Here is a 25,867-nt window from a genome sequence, read left to right on the forward strand (position 1 = left end):
CAATCTTGGAGGAATGAGTCTCTTTGCTACGGGACTGCCACCACGCTGTCAGGCATTTTTGACACCCCCACCCCGATGTAGCGTTTGAGATTTAAAACCTATTTTAAATCAGCAGCAGCTGGAAATGTGAATGTCAGACCCAACATTTGTAGTTGGGCATATTAAGTGATTTTAGTTAAAAAAAAGAAAAAAAAAAAAAGAATAGAGATTATATTCCAGACCCAGTCACGCAATGCACTGTGCAGAGAGCGTGTGTGTTCGCGTGTGTGTCTGTGATAGCTGGCTCACCCTGACGGCCATATGGTTTCATTATGGAGGACGCAGATCTGGTGCATTTTACGGCCGCAGTCGATACATTCCACAAGTCTGAGCGGGGAGAGAGCGCGAGGAGACAAAAGACAGACGTTCAAAAGTTAGTACAGTGAAAACATCACACCCGAGGAAATAACCCGCTCGATTCCTCGAGAACCTTTAACACAATAATGGCTCTCAAATGAGTGAAGAAGGGCTACATACAGCTCGGGGTCAAGCGTGTCGTTCTTCTTCCGCTGGAACTGGTCTTTGTTGATGGAGCTGTGGGAAAAATCAGAAAGAACCAGCTGTAATCAACTCAGCCTTCTGCAGACTGCAGGCTGCGTTTCCTTCATTCGGAAACGTTTACAACAAATTCAAAATGTGCCCACTGCCTCAACACTTCCCCTCTACATGCTCTCATCCTGATCATCTGTCGTGGAAGACAAAGCAATAATAGGAAGCTCTTCTAACCCACAGAGCCGCCACAAACTAATCCTGTGCAGCTCAACACTGTTTAATCCTACAGGACTCACGGTTAATTATCTGGACCATTTTCTCGCTCATTCAACAACTGGGTCAATAAATATCAGGACTAGAACTTTGTGACTGATTATTTCATTATTCATTTGATCAGTAAAATCTGCAGCCTGTTTCCTAAGCTGCAAGATGACACTTAGCGAATGTTTTGCCCAGGCTGAGCTCAGTTTACTACCATGTGTGATAAGTGTGTGGCATTGGTTCTCATTTTGGCTAACAGAAAGCTCCAGGACAATTATGTTACAGTGAAATCAAATACAGACAAGCAACAAATCCACACCTAAGAGAAACACAGACTTAAATTATAAAAAGGAAAGAAGTGAAGCTTCTTTCAGCAGATTTTACACCAGAAGTCCTCCCGATCTTGAACTGGAATCTTATGTGTGTTAAGCAAATGAGTGAATCACTACAGTGTGGCGCCACTAATAAAAATACAATGCTTTTACAACAGTAACATTAATTAAGAAAAAGCGGCTTGAGGAACTAAAAACAAAACTAACAAACAAAACAAAAAAACTGCAGCTCAGCTACAGGTGTACACAACAGGAGACATTTGAGTGCCTTTTAAAGGTAACAACTTAATATTTAGTTTTGTTAACACTTTTTTTGTGCAGTTTTATTTCCAAAGATGTTCCTCTGTGGAGGCATCGCTGCAGAAAAGCTGCTCTGCAGTGTTGGGAGACACTGATGATACCGTTTAGAGGACATAAACTAACTTTTAAACTGTATTTTTGATCACTAAATGATATTTTCGTGACGTAATTTAGTGCTGGTCACTTGCACAATAGTCTTTCACTGCATTCACAACAACCCTATCCAAATCAGTGTGTTAAACTGTGTTTCACTCAGGAGGACAGAAGCATTTCTTCTTAAAAAAAACAAAAACAAAATAATGTTTCTAATTAGTTTTTAATAAATTCACAAATATATTTGATAGCCTAAAGAAAAGGAGTGGTTTTCAAGCATTACACAAGGACCTCTGAGATGAAGCAAGCTGTCTTGTGTTGTGCGTTGCATGAAGGAGACAATGTGATGGTACTCACGTCTGAGGCTGGGAGGGGTCATCCCCCAGGGAGACACTCTCGCCTTGGATTTCGTTGAAACACTTCTCACAGAAGTGATACCTGTCAGCAAGAAGCCCATATTTTGGTGAACTACACCGTTCGTCATCAGCACAGCCAATCACAGAGAGGGCACGAAGAAGCAGCCGCCAATCAGGGCAGGACAGGCCAGGGGGTGGACACACAGGAGGAGGCAGAGGGCAAGGTAGGTCGTCGCCGGCAGCCAATCGTGATGCAGGGTTTTTGTGTGGGCGGGTGTTTTGATTTTGCGCGTAAATTTCGGAGTGGATGATTGGTCACACCAAAGCAGGCCAATGCAGACATCACAAGCGTTAAAAAACACAAGGAGGGAGAGAGGGGGAGGAGAAGGGAAGGGAAAAGGGAGGAGGGAGGGGAGGGAGACGGGGAAAGGGAGGTCAAAATGAATATAAAAAAAGAAAAAGAAAAAAAAAGCGTGAAATAAAACGTTACAGATCAGACGGAGACGATGAAGAGGGAGGGACAGAGGGAGGAGGGGTCGAGGAGCATGGAAGGAGAAGGATGTGAACAACAACCAACAGAGGACAGAGAGCCAAGGCAAAGCAAAGATTAGCATCAGACGTTCAGTGATAAACAACAACAACAACAACATTACAGCAACATGAGAGACCACTAGGAGCTGTGGAGGAGGAAGGGAGTGAGGAGTCTCCATACATGAAAAGGTGGATGAGGAAAAAAATTAATTATTAAATGGTAAAGCAACAGAGACCCATCATCCTTTCTGGTCATTTATAAAGTGGGAACCTTTCTTCTGGTGACGAGCATGACACCACCACCACCTCCTCCCACTCTGCTCATGGCGGTACATTTTAGAAAATGTGAAATCAACTTGGTTGTGAGAACAGTGGTGCAACAAATGTTTTTAAAAAAAGAGGAACTGTGCAGGACGACGGGAGCCCACTTTATGAATGACGACAACATGGAAATTAAAGTGGTGAAGTATGGAGATGGTGCCAGGGTAACCATTTGAAGCCAAATTAAAACTCCTCTGTGATTGAACTGACTGATTGATGCTATGCTGTAGGAAATATCAGTGTGAGGAATACGACACGACACATACGAGGTGATCTCACTGTCTGCATTGTCACAGCAAAAAAGAAAAAAATAAATGAGAACTAAGTTCTGCCGACAGCCCTTACCTGTTCTGGTAGCTAAAATAAGCAGCGTCACGTTGGATGGTGCATAACTGTTTTCCATAGCAGCATAGCGTTTGGGGGGAAAACTCAAACTGCAATGAGGAGACAAAAAGAAATCTCATATGAATAAATGTTTAAAAACACACTAACACTAGATGTACCAGGTTTACATAAAGTCACAGACTAAAAAAAGAAAAAGATGGACTTCGGGGTCTTTGTCTCCAATGGCAACCAGGGGGACAACTTATCTGAATTCAAAACTAACTAACACATTACATTTCTTTGCTCCCTTTTCAGCTTCATCTAATCCTATATCCTAATCCACGCAGTGATGTGGAGGATTTGTCTGAGTGGAGACAACTAAGGTTATTACAATTAACTAAAACTAAAGTAAAACTAATATTAAGATGTGAAAAAAACATTTTAGTTAACCAAAATATCTATAAAAACTAGACTTTAAATAAAATAAAATTGAAACGATTTTGTGAACTTCAAAAACTAAAATTAAAATGCAGGAAAAATCTTTAGTTTTAGTATCTGATAGTTTGGTTACATTTGGTTTGGTATGTGTTTACTGAGACTGGGAGTCAACTGCTTTCAAAAAGTTGTGTGTTTTTATTGCAATACCTGCCTCTGACATATGCCCTCCATATAGTAATCATTAAAAACACCAAGGTTAACACTGAACCTAATAAAAACTAAAATGCAACATTTTCAAACAACAAAAACCAAACTGAAATAAGAAAACCCACTCTGGAAACTACCTGAAGTTCAACTAGATTCAAAACAAAAAAGGTTCTATTCAGCAGGTTTGATTTGCAGAAAAAGTAGATAAAGTTTTTCACTTATTAGTCTACACCTGCAGACACACAGGAACGATAAAAAACATGGTTCTGCCTCACCTTCCTCCCACAGCAGTACCCTAGGCCCTGCATGACGGGATCAATCTCCGACTCGAACACCTCAGCCAGCTTGGAGCAGTACTTGTAGACGCGGGAGGTTTTGCGGTTGTACAGCCAGGCGTTGTTGAACATCAACCAGATGTCCTCTATATACTGCCACGGCTCCTGGTATTGCCCTGTGTCCAGCTTCCGTTTGATGGTCGACAGGTCCATGGGGTTCTTCACGATGTCAAAGTAGTCCTGGTTTGGAAGGGACGCCGTCCAGGTAAGAATGGCAGGTCAATGTAAAGTTCAGGTAGTTGAGAAAGATTTAGAAGCAGGGAGAGAGGAAAGAGCAGCAAGATGTGGGAGCATTTGATCACCCAAGGGAAGAGTTTGAGAGATGGGGAAGAAGAGTATGATCAAGGTCATCGTTGTCGTGGTCATCAGGTGAAGGTGCGATGACGGCGTCGCAGTCAACCAGGCGGGACCAGAGTAGGGAGAGAAGAGGGTGCAGGGGGACAATGTTGTTGAGCGCTGTAGAGAAGAAGGTTCGCGTGCAAACAGAGAGACATGACAACTTCTGCCCTCCAGCTCTCTGCTTTGCACCCTACTTTAAAAGTCAAGTCCCTGTCTGTGCTGTCAGCTCATACACCCATTTAAACACTACCAAAAGATGACATGTAAACATAATGCAAATGACACCCAGTAATGTGACTGTGAAATTATTATTTATCAATTTGCTTTGGGAAGTATGTCGGCTCATTTTGCCACACAGCCGGGGGGAAAATGAGTCTCTGGGTTGTGATCAGGGTGCAAAACCAAGAAGAACAGAGCAGCGGCAAAAGCAACAAGGCAGACAGAGATAAACTGTTTCTAGCAGCCGAGTGGTCGGCGTCAGCTACGCTAGCAGCACGAGCGGCAATATGTTGGCTGAGTTAAAATCAACAGGGCTGAGGTGAAGCAAGTGAGTGTGAGAGGAGGGACGACTCTCTGGGTTGTTTTTCTTTTCCTGTCTTAGGGATTCTGCTTCTCCTCAAACTAAAGCACAGTTTGAAAAAGAGGCAGAGAGGAGTGTCAGAAGAAAGGAACCAACAAGAAAGGAGGTCCATCGGTTCTGAGTGAAAACACTCACAAGAGGAAAAAAAACCCTGATAAAAACAAACAAGCAGTGCCTAATTTCTATTACAGGGCCGAATATATATCACAGCAATGTGCTTCATTTTGTTTTTTATTAATCCAACCTATTGTAAGTTACATTCCACCCAAAAAGAGCTGAATGGTTATTCAGCAGCAGAAAGTTACATCCCTTGAATGTGGGTGCTCCAGAACGAGATGTGAGCCAAAAGCCTGAGGCTTGCTAATCACTGCTGTTTATTAATGTTCATATTTGCAGTGGGAGGACAGACACAGTTGCTCTGATTCAGAGTAAAAGCATCCTGAATCTTATCAAGTAGTCTTCCCTCCAAATTGGACCCACTGAAGGTCTCCCACCTCTACACACTGCCCACCTGAACACCGTTACACTACTACTGGTGAGGAACTGAACTAGAAAGCTAGCAATGGGACACTACCACGATGATGATAATGATAATGATATATTTTAAAAAAACATTTTTTGAAGCAATGCAACTTTAAAACTTGATGTCAAATGGCAACAAATTAAAATACATAAATGAAAGCGACTGGCTCGTGAACTGCAAATCATCCAGAGTGTATCCCGTGCAAAGTCTTTATTTTTAGGTATGTGTAATATTCTTTCAACCGTTTTTTTTTCTTATATTATGAAGTTTTTAAATATGGAGTTAAAATACATTTCAGCTGTTAATACCTTTTGATGTTGTTTCATATTAAATTTGCATTCATAAGAGCCACTGCTTTCATTTACAAATGGCAAAAAGTAGCATACAAATACAAACACGTAAACATATGACATGCAGTGGGGGGAAAAAAACAACAACAAAAACATTGAGGTAGGAGTACAAAGTAAAATAAAAGTGTGAAAAAAAAATACGAAAAGTATGAGAAAGAAAAATATTTAAGATGGAAGAAACGAAAACAAAAATAAGCTAAATTTTGAGAGGAGTTGAAGCAAAATGGCAGCCAGTGCAGTCCCTTACCAGGTTAGTTTTGTTACTAGTTCGAATACGTACGGGTATTCCCAGTAACTGGGGGTCCACCGGCTGACGGAAGGGAAGGGACTCCGGGTCCTGCCGGTACAGAGATTCCAGGGTGGGCATCAGAGCCTGACGCAGCTCCTCGGGCTTAAAAACTGGAAAAGGAGAATCAGTCAGGGAGTGGATCAGGGAGCGGTCAGTAACCCCCCCGCCCCCCAACTGCATTATTAAAAGAGGACGTCTTGTGCTCATTTCCAGCTCTGTGTGTTTATTCTTTAATTTATTCATTGTTCATTTTCTTTCTGTCTGATTTGGGGGAGGGGGGGCAACATTTCCTAAAAAGGGGGAAAAGAACAGAACCACTATAATTCAGGAATAATGGGTGCAGGCATAAGCAACAGCTTGTGTGAGCCTACCACTCATACATAATGCAATGTTTTGCATATTATTCTGTGGTATGATGAACAACACTGTTAATAAGCTACGACAGCTTTCGCTACTTCACATTCACAGGCCAGCACTGTCAGAAACAATGATAAAGTTTACGGAAGCTCATCTTTCTCCTCGAGTAGATTCATGTGATTTCGACTTATTTCTCTATGACAGTGCTTCACATGAGTCACAGTTTGTGGTTACACAGCTGTCACTGTGGAGATGCTACAGCTGTTAATCACTAACAAAGACAACAGTGGACGCTTACTTTTCTTCTTGCTCTGAGTGTTAGCTGGGGAGCTGTTGGTGGCTGCTGACCCTGACCCTTCCTCTTTCTTCACTTCTGGCTTCTTGTCTTCACTTGTCGCTACTGACAATGACACACAAGATGAAGACGTGTCCATGGGCTCTCCTTTACACCCGTCTCCTGATGGCTTCTCTTTCTTTATCTGGGAGAAAGGTTTGTGTGTCAGTTAACAAATTTCTTTATCAGAATGAAGACTAAAATAAAACATCAGGAAGTTCATTTTGAAGAGCCTCACCTCTGGTTTCTCCTCCATCTTCACATCAGCTTGACCCTTTCCCATCTTCCCCTTGCCGTCTCCTTGAGCATCGGCTCCTTCGTCGTCCTCTTCTTGTTTCTTCACCTCCATTTTCACATCTTCCTGGCTGGGAGCAGGGCCGTTGGCTGAAGCGAGCTGAGAGGTGGGATCAGTGCTGCTGGTGACTGATGCTGGAGAGCAAACCTGACCATCTGCTGTCAGAGAAGGCTTCGCAGATAGCTGAGGCAGAGCAGGCAGAGATGGAGTGAGGTTTAGAAAAGGCAAACGGGACACGTGCCATGTTATGTTGGGTTTACACAGTCATCTGCTAAAACTAAACATGATGTTTTTTCCCCATATTTCCTGTGAGTACAAAAAAATAAGAGAGTCAGATAGGGAACCAATTCAAAACGAAAGCCTCACAAAACAGTCTTAGGGGAAGAAAATAAAGAAAGACTCTAATCTGCTCACCGGGGTCTGCGGCTGCTGTGATGGCACGTGAGCATTCTGATTCAGCACTGAAGAAGTCTGATTTGTTTGAGGGCCTGAGGAGGCCGTGTCCCCAAGTGTCTGCTGTTGAAGGTGATTAGCTTTCTCAGAGTTCATCGTGTGCACTGATGGCTGCGGCTGCGAGGCTTGCTGTTGCTGTTGCTGCTGCTGAGGGTGCTGGGGATGGGGCAGCTGGGGTGTGCTGGGGGTCTGCGGCTGCGGGGTCTGACAACCAGGTAATCTCGGGGGCGTCTGATGGGGTTGAGGTGTTAAGCTGCGTGCTGGTGACGGGGAGTTTGTTCGCATAGGCGGACAATGAGGGAAAGCGTTGGACTGGTTGGAGGATGGAGGCAGGTTAGGCAGAGACCCAGTGCCACCAGCATTCACAGACCCCATAGAGCCTACGGGGGCTCCGGAGCCTGGAACAGAAGGGGCGGACTGGGGAGCGGGGCTGCTGGCTGGGTGGGATGGCGGTGTTGACATCTGGTTCTGATGCAGAGAGTAGGACACAGGATAATGTTTAGTCATCCTCTTTGAAACTTTATCATTCCAAACTTGTGACAAAGTAATGTCACTCTTCAACTCAATCCTTACCGCATGCACAGCATTCTGTGTTCCTGACTGATTCATACCAACGGCACCAGGACCAAGTCCTGGACTGGACCCAGGAAACTGGCCTGGAGGGAGGTACTGGTTCTGTAACGGTGTGGCGTTAGGCTGACTCATCCTCGTTGTTCCCATACCCATCTGGAAACAAAACAAGTTATGTAAAGTCTCATGTAACCTCTTCTACTGCAGTTAGAGCTTTTCACAGCACATGAGTCAATAAATGATATTCATATGAACCCAAAGCAATGACAGAGAATGCAACAGTGATGCCAACCTGGTTCAGCGGAGCAAGAGGAGGCGTCGACCTCTGACCCATCGACTGCATCCCACCAATCTGACCAAACTGGTTCATTCCTAAAAAAAAAAAAGAGGACAAAATCGAGGCATGTGAAAACACTTTTCACTGGGCATTGCTGTAACTGTTAGGATTATGCAGACATTTTAAAGAAAGTGATATATAGAGTAAGTATTTCCTGGTCGTGGCAGCGTGTAATCTCATTTAAATTTGGCTCAAACGTTTTCTGAAGATGTTTAAGCCTCGGTTCACAAAGATTAGAGTGATAACCATATTAGTAATATAGATTATCAGCAGTTTATATAAGGACATTTTTTTGGTAGAAAGTTTGAATTAACAAAAAATGTTAAGCAAAGTCTGTAGCTTTTTAAGATTTAACATAAACTGCAGACAAAAAAATGGCAAAAATGAAAACCACAAACAAAATTCGGCTCACCTCTGATGATTTGGGATGGCAGCAGAGAGAAAGAAATAAATATCTGCACATAATTTGGGTGAACCAACCCTCTAATGCAGCTCTCTGCTAAACATTTCCACAATGGGGAAAAGCCATATCTACTTCCTGATTTCTAATTTTTTTTTAAATACTGGTCTAGAACTCCTGTCTAAAATAAATACAGTATATGACATTTACTCAAGAATCCATTGATTTTAAGTCATTTATACTTGTTTGAGGTGTACCTGCTGGATTCTGCATCCTGTTGACCATCTGATTGGGGCCGGCTGGTCTGACCATGGATGGATCAACGTGAGGCCCATCTGACAGAGCAATAACGAGGAATCAAAGTGAGCTCCTTTTCTACTTCAAAATTACACCTTTGCCTCTGGACTACATTTCATTTTTGAGAAGGCAATTTTGTGTTTTGTATCTTGTACCAGGCAAAGATGTGACGGGTGGCAATCAGTTTGATTATTTGTATGCCAGCAGTATTTGTAGACGAGTGTCTGACTGAGGTAATAACATAATGTTTACTCACTAGGTGGTTGCCCCGGCGGCATGGGAGGTTGTCCCATGCCAGGAGGCCCCTGTGGGAGGCCCGCAGAGGGTATGCCAGGCTGGCCAGGCATGATGCCCTGCTTCTGGAGCCGCGTCCTTCTCTTCTCTTCCAGCTCTTTTTGGATTTTGTAGATCTTCTCTGCCAGCAGGTGGTAGTACTCCGCCTAGAAGAGTCGCAGCAAGCGGAATTTACAGGATAAATCCCAACAGCACATAACACTAATGTATGTAAAGTTATTTTTTCTATATCTGCCAACTAATAGTCACACTGCATTCTTACCCTGCTGTTGGCTGACTCATACATATCTCCCTCTACTTTTCGAGCGTAAGCCACCAGATTATCCATCCGCCGGTCCTTCAGTGCAGCTGGGTCAGGAGTGGGGAAGATGGCCTGCACACTGCTCAGATACACACACACGAATAGGAAAAATGTGCATCTACAATTACGTTTACACCGACTGTTGGAAATAACTTGTTTATTCATTTCATTGCCTCTGTTCTGTTGGAACGTTTGCAGGACACAACAGACTCACAGCTTGTGGACAAGGTGGTTGCGGAGGTCCTGTGTGATGTCTTCATGCCAAGACTTCCTCATGCCTCCAGCAGAAGGTGAAGTAGCTGTGGGCAAGGAACCAAGGCTCCCCACACCATCATTCATCAGACTGAGAGAAATGACAGATGAGTTAGTTAAGGTCTCAGCCAGCGCAACCCGAATGAAAAAGTAGTAAATAGATGTGGCCAATGAAAGGCAGTCTGACCTCTGTGCGTTCATACAGTTGTGCAACATGGCATCTGGCAGTAGCGAGGAATGCTGGTTGGAGGTCTGCACCCCAACTCCACCGTTCACTCCCATAGAGTTTCCCCCTGGAAAGAGAGGGTTTTGGAGTTAGAATAGAAAATAGGAAGTAGACTAGTGTTTACCTTAGATTTTAGAGTGTACTCACACTACACTGTCTATATCGTGCCCTATCACATTTGTCTGATAAAGCCAGGTTGGTCTGACTAGTGCGATCACTGCGCACCGATCCCAGTACACGGTTCAGTTGGACCCATATATGGTACGCATCTGGTGTGATCGCTAACCACGCCAAAGCATAAAAACGTCACGCTTTTACAATGACAGCTGGCACCAGGGAAATCACTGTTAAATAATTAGCAAACCTTTAAGGCATGTGAAAAGACCGTTTCTCACCGTTTATAAAAACGTCTCAACTTGAGCCACAAAAATCACATTGTGCTCTAAAAAAAACACTCCTTGAAAGTATGTATGTGAGTGAGTGAGTGAGTGAGTGAGTGAGTGAGTGAGTGAGTGAGTGAGTGAGAGGAGCCGAGATGCCCAGACAAACTGAAGTGTACTTCGGTCTGGATTGTTAAGTACAGTGTGAATATAGGCGGGGAAGAAATACAAACAATGTTAGCATAGACTGTTGCATTCAGCGTCACTGAAATGTAAATTAAACTTCAGTGGAGAGCTGTAAAAGATTAAGGAGAACTAAAGAACACTCAGCATTCACCAAAGACTTGTAAAGTTACATGTTTAGGCCTCTTTCATAACACCTGAGGCAGCGCCAGCAACTGATGACAAGCTCTGAACAACTTTAAACAGCTCATTCGAAGTTTCCGAAAAGCTCTGCTTTAAACATTACAGGGCTGCTTAAGTTGTTCCCCAAAGGTCAAGGACATCATATTCCTAGCAGGTTTCTATATACTAACCCATGCTGTTTACAGTCCTAATCCCGGGCTGTCCCTGCAGCCCCTGGTTTGGCACGCTGGCCTGCGACGGCTGCTGTGGCATCTGGTTGCCCTGGTAAGTGAGGCCCAGTGCAGCATAGGCTCTCTCTATGGAGCTGGGGTCAATCTGGTTGGGAGGGTTCAGGTTCGGTGCGTTGGACTGTCCTCCTGGCACACCTGAACCTAAGGAGTTCACTAAACCCACCCCAGCACTGTTGCCCAGAGCTGTGGCAACAGGAGAAAGAAACAGAGGTAACGAGAGATGAGTATCGTGAATTCTAGCCCACTGTGATGCACTTTATTGTTTAAATTAGAAATAATAATTAATTAAGGAATTAATGTGCAGATACAGCCAAAGACTGAAAAGGACTCACGCTGCTGATTCCTCTTGTCCCCAGCATTTTTCAGTGGCAGACAGACAGGACAGTCGTGTCGTGTGCAGTTCTTCCAATGAGAAATGATCTGTCTGGATGAGGCACAGTGCGCCACTGGAGGAGAAGACAAGGGTGAGGAAATGTTTTAGAAAAGGAAATAAAAAATGAAGAGTAAAAAAGATGGGAGAGCAAGTGGAGGGAAACGGTGACAGAGTGAAGGCAAGAGATGATTAACATGACAAGGATGAACAAAAAAGCAAAATAAGAGCCAAAAGGTAATAACTTATTATATGAGTCACTCAGTAAAACAAAACTACGTCCAGATGGAGACTCGGTGAGACAAGGAGAGGAATTACAGTAAAACAGCCAGCTGAAGAGAAAATAACTCATCCTGATAGAGAAAAACTGGGAGGCAAACCAACAGGGATTAAAAGAAAATATGTAAAAGAACAAGAGAAGGGGAAAAAGTGCTGCAGATGCATGACACCATCGTGTTTATGAGATATACCACACACCCTATAAACTAGCTATCGGTGTAATTCAGCAGACTTACCCTGGCAGGACTTGCCAAGCTGGCAATGAGTCATGTGGTTCAGCACGTTCTTCATGGTGCGACAGTGAGGCAGGTTGCACTGTCGTACCTCTCCGTTGGCCTGCTCCCTCCGCTGGCATTTGTGCGCGTGCAGCAAGAGGACCAACTGCTGTTGAATCAGCTTCCGCTTCTCGGGGTCTGCAGTAGGAGGTGTGGCGCCGGGTCCCGCCCCCACAGCATTGAGTCCAACCTGCACCCCTCCCACTGCTGCTGCTGCCCCGCTGACCGACACACCGCCAACTGGTCCAGGCTGCTGCTGCTGAGGAGTCGTCTTAGGATGGAGAGTAGAAAAGAGGCACAGGCCACATTAGAAAGAATTATCCACCACAAAATGATTACTTTCAGTAACCAATCTTATAACTGCTGAGCAACTAGCAGCTAAAGATCCATGCTGCAAGAAGTCTTTGAGCATGGATCTTTGAAACGGCAGTTTTTGCCATAAGTTTCAGAAGTTTAATACACTCGGTAAGATCAGGTACTTGATTCAACAATCAGTAAACTAATATGGGAAGAAATGAGGAAAAAGTCTACTTCTGAATAATGCTTTCAGCTATTTAATAATTAAATACAGCAGAAAAATCTAAAGCACGAACGAGCCTGCTGAAAAGCACAAAAAAGACCAGTTTTTAATTAGAGCCAAATGGTATACAGCATAATAAGTAACTCTGTAAACAGAGCAGGTGACAGTGCCCAGCTGACTTCTGATCATCTCTCTTGGCTAATGATGATCAGTGCAGAACATCCACCTGCTCATTTAATTGGAAATGTGAATGAACTCAAAAATTGGGGGCAGCTCTTACACTCAAACACACAGACTAAGTTAACAACCTGCAGTGAGTCACTGCAATCTGACACTACACTCCTGAGGCTTTTGGTTGATCTTTATGATGATTCATCTCTGTGAGATAGGTGGGATTATTATAAAGGCGATCTGAGCTACTTATTTACCAAAAACTCCCTCCACCACAACTGTGTTCATTAAGATAACACAGGACACAGTTATTTAGCAGAGGCAGCCCATCTTTTCTAAAGAGGTAATGACAAACCAAAAACAAACTGGAAGTCATCAATGAGACCTACAAGCTGACTGAAGCCAAGTGTGGAGACCGGGTGTTGAGATCGAGTCGGAAATATGACCCCATCCCAGTCTGACAACGCACCAACAAAAATGGGAAAAAATGACATTCAAAACTTTTAAACCCCCTCTCCCCAGTGACGTGTCAGTTTTCTTTGGAAGAGCCCAGCACATAAAAATCACAGCTTAGCTGCACTAACTTGCAGTATATTTCTTGCACTGACTTAATAAATGCAACTCTGTCAGGGAGTATGACAGATGGTGTTAATTATTTGTTCAGCGTGGTTTGTAGACAACTTAAAACTAAAAAAAATTTTAACAGAGAGGACTTTTATACGAACCCTGGAAATGTGGAGCCAGAAATCAGCAGGCTTGAGCAAATTTGTCATTTTCGGCAGACGTTTTAAAAGGTACCTGAAAACTGTGACGGAAACCCCGAGCTGTACAACGATGGGGATAAGGGAAAGTTTTGGGGGGAAATAAATAAATAAAATCATTTCAGGTTGAGTCATGCAAGTTTTTAAAAATTATTATTATCATTATTATTATGTGTCAGCAAGGCTCTGTGTCAATGTCCTCTCAGCTGCTACACTGTCTGGAAGGGAGTAAAAGACTTCTTGTACGACTGCCAGTGAAAGGCCAATATTTGAAGCAAAAAAAAATGCTCATCTGGACACTGCCTTTCTGAGTAATTAAAGGCACAAAATAAAACAAATTCCCATCTGTCTCTGGCTCTCAAACTGTGATCTAGTTTATAAGACACATCATCTAATCACCTCTGATAGGATGTGTTGCAAATGGCAAATCTCAAAAGCTGTGCAATCATATATAGCAATGTAAAGTTACTGAAGCACTTCTGTAAAGAATAAGGTAAAAAGTTTAGGCTCTCTGGCGTCTACTTTTCCACCTCCATACATTTGCCAGTTGTCAATATTGGAGAGAAAAAAGCACCGGAGGCAACGATAGTTGGTTTTCAGGGCTTTCAAAGGATATATTTAATACAGTAAGGATGACTGTGAAATACCCTCAACACTTTTTCTTCCAATCTGAATCTCATTCAATATTTGGTTTTACTTTGAATCATTCAGAGTTAATTTGCAGTAAGGGCCAAAAGGCTCCTATATGGGCTACAGAGTTTTAAACAGAAGAAAAACCAACAAATCCTACCATCCCAGACATGCCTTGACCCGCTGGTGTCTTCTTCTCCATGCTAAACTGCGCAGCCATATTGCTGGGGAGGCCTGCTTTATTCTGGAGCTGTGGGCCCAGCCCTGCTCCAGGCATCCCCTGGCCAGCGGTCTGGCCGTACGGACCGCCATAGGGGCCCGCGTTGGCCATCATATTCATCTGGAGAGCGGTGGAGAAAAGGGTGAGGGGGTTAAAATGAAAAGTGGGGGAGGAGGAGACAAGACAATGTAAGAAAGAAGTGTGATAATAAACAGTTTAAAAGGTTACTTTTCACAACATGTACTATAACCAGACAATCAACACATTCAGTCACCTTTTAAATAACATGAGTGTCTGGTTACTGTACTTCACCTCCCTCTTCACAATAAACTAACGACACAGACATGATTTATTGCCACCTCTTCGACTTGGAAAACAATTTCAGTATCAGCGATGGTCTTCAGCATCTGGCCAAACTATTCTCTTATCACAGCAGCAAATCACGGCCAAAACTTCAGTGAGAGTGAGACTTTAGTACCAGCACTGTGAGGTGGGTGGTAACCTGCTGCCATGTGTAAGTGTCTAATTGAACTGCTGATCCCTACTTACAAGCTCAGAGAGAAAATAAAGCAATTTACTGGGTTTAACAGTGCAATTTCCTTTGCACACATAACAGACAGTCAAAGCTGCAGGCCTGTTACTCTTGAGAAAAAGTCCCAGAGACGCAAACTAACGCAAAGAAGTAATCCTTGTTTAAGACCATTTAACCGTCTTTTCCGATAACGTCTTCACACCTCTAGAATAAAAATCACAATCATCATGTGGCTAACAAGTCACCAGCAAGTGGGTTAACCATCGATACCACAGAGTAAACTGTGATGCAGCTGTACATCCAACATGTAACCGCATTTCTATCTGCACCTGTGCTGGAGATGAGTAGTTTTATCCGAGTGGCAAGTGCACAGCTTCGTCTGCCTACAGCTTTCCATGCACTAATCAGACATATACCTCCAGGCTTCAGCAGTAACTTTCATATTTTATATCCATGTGAGGAATTGAACTCTGACAGGTACATCCCAAATACTTTAAGATAACTTATTTTAAAGCTGTTACTTTACAAAAAATAAGACTAAAAGCATGCCATAAACCGTTTAACCTGCCAGTTTGACCAGTTCAATCTCTTTGAAAAATAGTATTTTAAACACAATGAGACCTGCTTTGAGTCTGCCTACCTTGTTCAGTGCTCCAGGCTGCTGTGGTCTCATCCCTGCCTGACTCCCGGCTCCCATTTGCTGACCGCCTTGCTGCTGATGTTGTAGGCCATCTGGCAAAAGATTACTGTTGTTTCCCATGCCAGCACTGCTGGGGTAGCCCATTCTAGGTGAGCCATTAACAACCTGGCCCCCCATCAGCCCCTGCTGAGGCTGCTGTCCACCGTTGCCCTTCTGGGCTCCCACCATAGCTGCTGCCCGATTGTGCGCTCCAACCATTCCGACCTGCTGCATTAATCCAGCTTGCTGCGGCTGGCTCTGGGGAGGCATGCCTTGAGGTCCTCCTGGGGCAACGCTGACACCCCCCATCATCCCCATGGATGCCCCAGATGGCGTGCTATTAGAAGTGGGGCCACCCTGCTGTGGTGCTGCTACTGCGCGCAGGAGCTCAGACAGCTGCTGGTGTTTTGCAGCTGCATCCTGACCACCTCCTCCGACCCCTCCGAGGCTGCTGTGGAGTTGACTGGCATCCCCTCCGTTAGTCAATCCCAATTCCGAAGAACTGATGAGCTCGTCTGGGAGGTCATGCTCCAGTTCAAAGAGTGAACCGAAATCTAGGCATAGAGGAGGAAAACAGAATTATTACCAGCCAGAAAACTAGAGATTTCGTTAACAGGGTTTTTGTGTTTTGTTTTTAATAATCAATTATTAGAGTGTATAGGCAGGAAACAAGACCAGCACTAGCTGCCTCTCACAGCCTGGACCTCTCCCCAGAGCCCCAGTTTGTGGTTTGTGGGATGCCACACATGGAGTCGGGACAAGGCGAGAAGCCGCAGAGGTAAACAGTGCAGCACCTTGGAAGGTGTGTGAATTTGAACTGCAGTTCTATGGTTCAGGGGAACAAACTGCAGAGACGTGCAGGAAGTCATATCTACTGCAACAGGAGGCACATTAAAATCATAACCTGTCATAACCTTTCATTTAAAAGTGACAAGAGCATTACCTACATTTTTATGGTAGTTTATGAGATGTTGGCACCTCACTAAACTTGAAATTCCCATAATGACTTCTCACTTTTTGGATCAAATACTTCCAAAGATTGCACTGCGCCTCGCAAGAATGTCTTGCACTAACAGATCCAACTTCACATACGAGGTGATACACGTCCAGCTGCTCTGCCTGCGACACGCTTTGTTGTTATTAGATTTAAAAAGTGAGCTGCACCAAGTGCGGCGCAGCGTCGCCGTGTAGCCAAACAATGGGGATAGAGAACCAGAATGGGCTCTGATAGTACGACCAAAAAGCTAAAAGGAAAAGGCCTCTGAACAAAGGGCACCAAAGAAGACATGTCAAAGTCTGTGGCTTGCTTACTGTTTCGTTTAAACCCGGCAGCAGTGAGAAAATTAACAAAGCTGTAACTTCTGCGGGACAAGGACGCTCTGCCTAACTTATTCAAGTCGAACAATAGCTAGCTTGTATATAACAATAGTTTATTAAAAACCCAGTATGCTTAGCGCTAAAGACACAATAATCATACCGCAAACGGTATTTCTCTCTCCAGAGTCACTGGTTATCGACTGATACTCAAAAAGACTTGTTTCATTGAGGTTTTTGTCTTTGCTAACCAGATGCAGGGCTCAGTTGAGCCGGTCTGGTGGGTTTATCTGCCTAGCTACTAGCTAGCTGCTCGGCTACCCTCACTTTCTCTTAAAGCTGCCTCGGAAAAACCCTATCTTTCTCTAGTTTTTATCGGGATATCCAAGAAGCCTGGTGCTTAATGTGTCGGCACTTTAATTCTTCAAATTACTCAATTCAAAACTACCTCTACAACTTGAAGCAAACCGGGCTCACTCGCCTCTTCCATTGTTTGGAGGTGGACCCTAATAGTTGCTGCTAGCTAGCTTGTTGAGGCTAACGCATCAAAACACAAGTGCTGGAAAAGTTGTTCCTGTCGCCACAACTATTACCATGTTCCCCGATTAGCGGCCAAAAACTCTCGGATTAAGACTTTAAAAAATAAACAAGCAAACAAACTCCCCAAGACAACAACATGTTGCTGTTCGCGAGCAGCAACTTTTTTACCATGTCAGTCAAAGCAACTAATGCAACTCTGCAGGGACTCCGAAAACTGACCGGCAATTTACACACACCTCACAGTGAAGCTGGTTTATATTTTATCCAGCCTTAATAACGCATGCCAAATATTTACCATTTCCATCACTGGCAGACACCGAGAGAGCAGGAGAGGACAGCTTGGGCCTCTTGGCTGAAGGCGGGCCGGACTCCAGAACATTATCGGCCATATTTTTTTGGAAGAATTAAAAATAAAACGCTTTAGATCCACGGAGGGCAAATGCAATCCCCCACCCCCTTTATTTGCGTCTCCCAGTCCTTTTAATAAACCTTTCTGATCGTTCCCCCACCGCTCGGGGGGACGGTAGGGGAGAGAGGCACAGCAGTGTTGAGGTCTTTCAGTTCTCCCCTCTCGTTTTTATTCCTCTCTGCAGATATCAGTCCCCCTCCCCAGTCGGAGATTTTGTTTCTTCACAGATTTGAGCAGCAGCAGCAGGAGGAGGAGGAGGCGGCGGCGGAGGTGGGAAGGTGGAGTCGGCAAAAAAGGCAAGCGTGCGGCCCTCTGACAACCTCATGTAGCCTCTTCTGCGACACAAAACCCGTCCCAAGATCTGTCCTCCGGGCTGTACTCAGTCCTGCCCAGCATAGTCGGCGGAGAAAATCTCCGTTTCAAATCCGAATCGCTCCAAGCCGGGTGAGGGGGGTGGAGAGCAATTTGTCAGGGCACAAAAAAGACAACTGCGATCCAGCAAACAGAAGCCAGGAGTTGTTTTTTTTCCTCCTTTCTTTCAGTCTCCTGTGTTAACTCCAGGAGCCAAGCTCTCTCATGCAACAGATTTCTCTCCTCCTCTCTGATCGGACCTCTCTCAGTGCCACTGATTTCCCCCAGAAGTAAAACAAGGCAGTGGACACGGTTAAAGTTGCACTACAAACAGCCTGCACCAGCTTTAAAGTAGCTGAAGAAATTAGTCAGCTCCACAGAGAGACACGCCGGGCTTACGGTTTCTCGGGTAAAAAAGTCTATCGCGGCTGTATATGTCTCACTACATATAACCCAATGATAGAATTCGTTGTGTTCTGCGTATACATGCCGACTTGTTTGTGCACTTAAGTGTTTGACCATGCAAAAGGCACTGTAGTCAGAAAGAACAGGACTCGTATTGCACGTAGTGGTTGTTGCAACCCGCTTGCGCGAGATGTCTTGCAGTCAGCACGGCTGCAAACAGAAGATCTTCAAAACCAAAAAAAGAAGAAGAAAAAAATCACAGTTCTTGTGCAATCTCCCCACATGCACACTTTATCTCTCCGTACACTTCCCGAGGACGATCACAGCGCAAATTGCCAATCAGCGGGCAGTCAGATTGATCCAAGCAGTATTTTTCCTCTCTTGCAGAGGACGGTCTGTTGGGTTACTTATCTTGTGCACAAGAGGTTCCTCTCCTGGTATTTTAAAAAACACTTGAGAGGAAAAAAACCTCAGATTAAATCACAAATATCGTCGCTTTTAAGGATGTCTTGGCCACGCGTGGAGGAGGAAAAAAGAAAGAAAAGCTCTGAAGCAAAAGCAGAGGATCAACGGCGACTGGAGAAAAATTGATCAAAATCTGACGGCTATTTCGGAAGCGGAAAGCTTCAGATCGGCACAATAATGTTGACACCCCCTCCTCCTTGAAATATTTTTGGCTGACAAAATCCTCTCATTGACTCTTTGTGATGGTGAATGCTCCCCCTCCGCGTTGATCCTGGCAATTTTTCCCCCCCTTCTCTTTAAACCCGTCTTTCTTTCCACCTCTCTCTTCTGCCCGGCAGCAATTTATTTATATAATTGTCTATGCGGGCTCTCTCCTTCCTCCGCGACGGACACATTATGATTTTTCATGTTGATGTTTTCCCTCCTCTCTTTTTTTTGGCAGGTTTTTCCCCCCTCGTTATGAGACACAGTCCTCTTCCGCCTCTCCTCCCCGTCTCCGCTCCGCAAACACCCCCTTCCTTGGATTTTTTCGGAGTATTTCCTTCTCATGCATACATATACACATATATATGTCACCGACTCGGTTTTCCCTCCACTGACGTCTTATCGGTTTTCGTGACGCTTTCTCTCCCCGGATAGCACGGACGGGATTCGGGCACTCTTTCGTCCCCCGGCGGTTCCCGGAGCGGCTGTCGTGGGTCGCGGAGTCGCTCCTTCTCTCGGTTATCTCCTCCTGTTTCTGACGGTCTGTCCGCACAAACAAAATGGCGGCTTGTTGTTTCTACTCCTCTGATACGGGGGGAGGGTTTGAGGTACAGCAACATTAGGCGTGAAAGGGGGGAGGAGGGAGCGCGCGACGACGGGAAGAAGAGGTTGTCTTCGTAAATGTTCGGGAGTGTCCGGAAACCGGTTGTGGGCTCTTTTTTCTCATTTTCTTTCCTTTTTTCTGAGGATTTCTGCCGATTTCAATCTGCAGGGGACAGTGGCGCTCCACTTTTATGTCAGTCAAATACAGCGGCTTTCACTACAGCGAAAGTGGAGAGCGACTTACTTGACAATAATATTGAAAAGTACAGTTTTTAAACAGGGGTGCGTCCAGAATTTTTTGGTGGCCATATAGGGGCTGCTAAAAATATTGGGGTGGCACACCAAAAACAGAATTTCCAGTTTCGCTGTTGTCAAATATAGGTTACTTGAAAAACATGGCAACAAAAAGAGAAAATTAATTATATGCCTACTTAATTTCCTGCTATTATCGTTGATATCACTGAAAATAGGTTTCATCCTGAAAGGAGAACAAAACAAAAGGCAGGCAACGGGATCCAAAGAAGAGCTTTTAATGTCTTTCAAGAAGCTTGGAGAAGTATTTCTGAAGACTACTTAAAGAAATGACAAGAAAGCTGCCTCAAAGAGATTAGACTGTGTTGAAGCATAAATGTGGTTTAGAGTTTGAAAATCAAGCTCTAGAATCACAGACATCCTTTTTTTACCTTATATATTGTATTTACATGTACGTTTGCACATGTTTCAATAAATTCCCGCACTTATTTCCCATTTTTCTAAGCAAAAGAATATAAGGGGCGACTAACATTTACACATTAGTGTTTAATGAAATATTCTAAAATAACTTTGATTCTATCCCCAAAAGTTGATTCTGTTCATCTGGATGTAGCGTTTTCAGTGGGAGAAACGTTTCATCACTCATCCAAGTGATTTGAAGATACTTGGATTCTAATAAAATGCAGAATTCTTTAAGTGTTTTCTGTTACAGAGACAATACACTGCTAAAAAAAGGAAATGGTTTGCAGGTGGTGGCCACAGACCACTGCTGGTGATGAGAGATGAGAGCAGGTTCAGACTGAGCACATGTGACAAATGTGTGCGTCTGGAGACACCGTGGGAAACCTGCTGTCCCAACATCATATGTGCAGTCATGGATCTGCCAGTGGTGAATACCAGTTGAGTTCCACAGCGCTGGTATGTGAACACAATCCCAATAGCAGAATAATAACCCCTTTAAATTTTCATGAAATCTTTAACATCACAGCCCTGCATCAATAAATATAAGCATTCTATTTAGCAGAAAAGAGTTAATATTACTTAATAAACATTTTAAAAAATCTTATAAAATATTCAATCATGTACAGTTTTGTCACAAATACATTTTTTTTCTCTCATTTGGCCGATTTGTGCTGGTTGTATTTCAGCTTTTTCAACACAATTTGCATATTTTTATTGGTTTCATAGGTGTAACTGGACAGAACGACCAATTGGCACAGATGCAAACTACCTGCCTTCATTGCAGCAAGACCCAGATTAGGCTGGCATTTAAACTACCAACAAACAACCTCCAGTCCTCTGCATTGTAACAACCCATTGCACTCAAAAGACCTTTAACATCAACACAAAGATAAAATCATCATCCACTTGGACGAATGGAATAAGATCATTCTCAAAAATTTGATTTCTGGAGGCAGGAGGTTTTTCTCACTGAGGCGACAGTCGCTTCCTTTGGCACATCTAAATCTCATTCCAGTCATTTAACTGTGCCTGAGTGAATAACTGGGAGACAGATGAGCTGCTAGAAGATGGATCGTCAGAGTCCCCATCATTACAATGTCATGCATCTGGAGACGAGACACTCTCACCACCTTTTTTTCCCAAATATTATTAACATTAAAACAGAAAAAAAGAAAACAAAAGGCATATGGAAATATTTATCACATTGATAAACACCAATCCATATTAAAATAAAACCTTTTTTGTAACTAAGTATAACAAACAAGATGTTAAACTACATAAAACTTTTCCTTGTTTCTAAAAAACCCCAAACATATATCAGGTTATACCAACTGGCTTTTTAAAAAAAAAAAAAAAAATTAAGTTCAAAAGAGGTCTCCAAATATTTTCTGGCTTTCACAATAAACAGTCCCAATCCGAAGTTTAAGACCACTTGAAAAACAGCAAAAAAATCATATTTTGCATGGTTGGCTCTTAACAAGGTTCCAAGTAGAGCTTCAACATGCAACAAGAAGAAATGTGAGTGAGACGAAACATTTTTTTGAGCATGCGATTTATTGAAAACAGCGCTTAAACGGAAACAAGCTGTTTTACAGCTGCATAAAATGCAGTATTTTTAGTGTGTTATTCCGAAGCGTGAGTTCAGCATCTGTGTTATAGCACAAGCTGATTTCCAATCCTCTGCTCAGATTCCAAATCTACGTTCTATGGATTTAACTCGTGTTGTGAACTGATAAGAATCGAATTTTACAAAAATAAAATTGTGAAACAATATCTTTTCTTATTAAAAAACAAAACATCCAAGACAGAATCAAAACACTAAAAAAGGAAATTGACAATATATTGACTGAAGAAGTGGAAAAAAAACTTGAAACAGGATTATTATGAGAACGGCCCAAAAGCAGCTAGACTGTTAGCACGGCGTCTTAGACAGCAGCAAGCTGCTAATACAATTCACAAGATTAGGGACCCATCTACAAATAACTTGCATTATAGCCAGGAAGCAATAGAAGAAACATTTAGGAAATATTACGAAAACCTGTATAAACAACCACGTTCCTCAAATAAAGACAAAAAAACTGCTTTTCTTAACTCCCTACACCAGGGATGTCAAACTCAAATACACAGTGGGCCAAAATTCAAACTGGAACAAGGTCGCGGGCTAACATTAATATTTATTTAAAAAAAAAATCTTCCTCCAGATTTAAGAATGAATCTCTTCTTATGGACTCAAACAAGTTTTGCTGAAAAACTGAATATAGATCAAGCAAAGCTTAATACTAAACAATATATATATTAGCTGTATAATACCAGTAGGCCAGCTCTAATAATAATTTGGTATGGCTTCACGGGCCAAATGTAATTAGGCTGTGGGCCAAATTTGGCCACCTATGCCCTAGACTTACCACTTATTGGTACGCAGCAAAACAGCAAACTAACTGCCCCCATCAGTCATGAAGAAATATCTAGAGCAATTTCAAGACTTAAAGCTAATAAATCACCGGGGGCCGATGGATTTCCCTCAGAGTGGTACAAGAACTTTAAGGAGGAGTTGATACCAATGCTTCAATCATCATTCAATCATACCCTTGCGGAGGGTGTAACCCCTCTCCCATGGAGAGAGGCGATTATCTCAGTAATCCCTAAAGAGGGAAAAGAGACAGTATATTGTAACAATTACAGACCCATGTCGGTACTTAATGTGGACTACAAACTATACACATCTATAATTGCTAAGCGATATGGGGCTATTATGACAGATTTAATTAATGAAGACCAAACTGACTTTATCTCAGGACGTAGAACTCAAGATAGTATAAGGACCCTCCAGATAGTTAATTCGATAAAAACAAAAAAGGGCAGTGCTGCCCTAGTAAGTCTGGATGCAGAGAAGGCTTTCGACAGTGTAGATTGGAACTTCCTATATGCCGTGCTTGAAAGGTTTGGCTTTAATGACGGTGCTGTGATGTGCATCAAATCTATTTACCAATCTCCTACGGCTCGATTAGAATCAATGGCAGCCTAACGGAGCAAATCTCTCTCGAGAGGGGTACCCGCCAGGGTTGTTGCCTCTCACCTCTTCCCTTTGCTCTATATATTGAACCCCCGGCACAGGCCATCCGACAAAGTGAGGAAGTGAGAGGAATAAATATTAAAGGGGAAGACCACATCATCAGCTTATTTGCAGATGATATCATACTCTACCTAGAAAATCCAAACTAAACTTTAATTCCACTGTTTAATGTAATTAATATCTTTGCTGAACATTCGGGGTACAAAATTAATGTGACCAAAACTCAGATACTCGCTTTCAACTATTTGCCATCCAAAGAAGTTAAAAATAAGTTTAAACTGAACTGGACTGCAAAACAAATAAAATACCTGGGTGTAACTGTGACTAAACAATTGAGTGACCTTTTTAAAACAAATTATGATGGACTGACCACTCAGATTAAACACGATCTAAACCGATGGTCAACTCTTACACTAGACTTTAGTGCAAGAATCACAACAATAAAAATGAGTATCCTCCCACGGCTATTGTACCCTTTCCAATCTCTGCCAGTTAAGATCCCAGTGGAAATATTTAAGGACTGGGACAGGCTCATCTCTAGATTTGTATGGAACGGTAAAAGGCCTAGAATAAAATACACAACATTACAACTATCTAGGAAGCAAGGTGCTGTGGGATTCCCTAATCTAAAAGATTATCACCATGCGGCCCAAACCAGGCCAGCGATAAAGTGGTGTGATCAGAACTTTAATGCTAAATGGAAAGATATTGAAATAAGAGTACAGGATGTCCCAGTCCAGACTTTTCTTGGAAATTAGCAACTTAAGAAAACTTTACAGCATTTCCTTGATCCTATAACATCCCACACACTAGAGATATGGTTTGGCCTAGTTAAACAAAGTAAGTTGGAAAGGGAGGTTAAGATGTTAAACTGGGCTGCCTATGATGTTGGTGTTATACCAAGTCCTCACGATTCAGGATTCAGGAAGTGTGAAAAAAAGGAATAACAGCGATTTGTACAATAATGAAAGATGGCCATTTGATGAGTTTCCAAGATTTAAAAGATCGGTATAGCCTAGAGAAAACAGATTTTTACCGGTACCTGCAACTCAGAGACTACTTTTCAAAGGAAGTACGAAGTTCACATACGTCTTATGGCGTGCTTGATTGCGTAATCAAATCATACAGGGGCCTCCAATTCAAGGAAATTTCTGTACTATATAAAAACCTAAGAGAGAACACGGCAACGTCAACTGAATACATAAAAAAGAAATGGGAGCAGGAAATAAAAACTGATATCTCAACTGAGGAATGGTTAGATATGTGTGAAACCCAGAACACAACGACTAACTCAAGATGCTGGAGAGAATTTGGATGGAAACATCTTACTCGATTCTTTATTACACCAAAAATCAAAAGTAAGCAGACTCAAGACAGTTTGCCATGCTGGAGAAGATGTGGTAACATGGAAGCACATCGTACGCACGTGTTTTGGGAGTGCCTGAAACTGCATAATTTTTGGAAGAATGTGACTCTTGTAATAGGCAATATCTTGGGCTATCAATTACCACACAATTTTAAAACTGTATATCTTGGGAATATTAGAGAGTATGTTATGTATGACGACTTGTATTTGACGAAAATCCTATTGATAGCTGCAAAGAAAGCTATAACAAGAAACTGGTACAAACTGGAACTGCCATTATATGGCACCAAGGAAAATTAATGAACGAACAAAGCGTTTGAGGTCTATAACTTTGTATATCCATATATGCATGCATGTATAAAAGTATGTATATAAGCTGGAGTACGTATGCTGCGGAGTAAAGGCAGGTATGCATATGGTAGTTGATTAGAATTGGCACCCACACATTTTGTTCGCTTTAGTTCTGTTTGTTTTGACTGTGTGCTTGTTTGGTTATTTCTCCTGAAATGTAATACATGTCTGTGTTTAAACTGTGACACAACTATCAATAAAAACTACAGTGTCAAAAAAAAACAAAAAAAAAAAACATGGTATTATATGGATTTATAAAAAATTAAATGGAATGCAATGATTTTTAATGTAATCAGTTTAACTCATATGTCCATTTTACATAGGTGTTTTATGTTAATGCAAAGTAATGATATTTAAAATATACTATATATTATGCATTAAGCTCCCAGTTTCCTTTTCCCAGTGTCAAAATAATATGATCATTCATGATAAT

General features: G+C 42.7%; 1 protein-coding gene across 4 annotated transcripts in view; it reads right to left on the reverse strand.

Moving 5' to 3' along the window:
- Positions 1–19,899, reverse strand: part of ep300b (EP300 lysine acetyltransferase b) — a 32,334-nt gene extending 12,435 nt beyond the window's left edge. Inside the window, exons 1-22 of one of the 4 annotated variants that reach the window (XM_006797977.2) lie at positions 17,789–19,899; positions 15,601–16,193; positions 14,369–14,548; positions 12,088–12,397; positions 11,535–11,648; positions 11,143–11,385; positions 10,188–10,293; positions 9,963–10,091; positions 9,710–9,827; positions 9,410–9,593; positions 9,114–9,191; positions 8,412–8,491; positions 8,123–8,275; positions 7,511–8,017; positions 7,040–7,279; positions 6,766–6,946; positions 6,102–6,220; positions 3,970–4,209; positions 3,071–3,159; positions 1,875–1,955; positions 517–573; positions 289–366 (exon numbers count right to left, since the gene is read on the reverse strand). In XM_006797977.2, the coding sequence (XP_006798040.2) occupies positions 289–366; positions 517–573; positions 1,875–1,955; positions 3,071–3,159; positions 3,970–4,209; positions 6,102–6,220; positions 6,766–6,946; positions 7,040–7,279; positions 7,511–8,017; positions 8,123–8,275; positions 8,412–8,491; positions 9,114–9,191; positions 9,410–9,593; positions 9,710–9,827; positions 9,963–10,091; positions 10,188–10,293; positions 11,143–11,385; positions 11,535–11,648; positions 12,088–12,397; positions 14,369–14,548; positions 15,601–16,193; positions 17,789–17,882 (3,974 nt within the window). In that variant the 5' untranslated portion in view covers positions 17,883–19,899. Of the gene's footprint in view, positions 1–288; positions 367–516; positions 574–1,874; positions 1,986–3,070; positions 3,160–3,969; positions 4,210–6,068; positions 6,221–6,765; positions 6,947–7,039; positions 7,280–7,510; positions 8,018–8,122; positions 8,276–8,411; positions 8,492–9,113; positions 9,192–9,409; positions 9,594–9,709; positions 9,828–9,962; positions 10,092–10,187; positions 10,294–11,142; positions 11,386–11,534; positions 11,649–12,087; positions 12,398–14,368; positions 14,549–15,600; positions 16,194–17,788 lie in introns of all 4 variants that reach the window. The other 3 variants (XM_006797976.2, XM_006797975.2, XM_006797974.2) reach the window with 3 other exon arrangements.
- Positions 19,900–25,867: the final 5,968 nt, after the last annotated feature.

This window comes from Neolamprologus brichardi, chromosome 4, assembly GCF_056152115.1.
Source record: "Neolamprologus brichardi isolate AB-2024 chromosome 4, ASM5615211v1, whole genome shotgun sequence".
Classification (NCBI taxonomy): Eukaryota; Metazoa; Chordata; class Actinopteri; order Cichliformes; family Cichlidae; genus Neolamprologus; species Neolamprologus brichardi.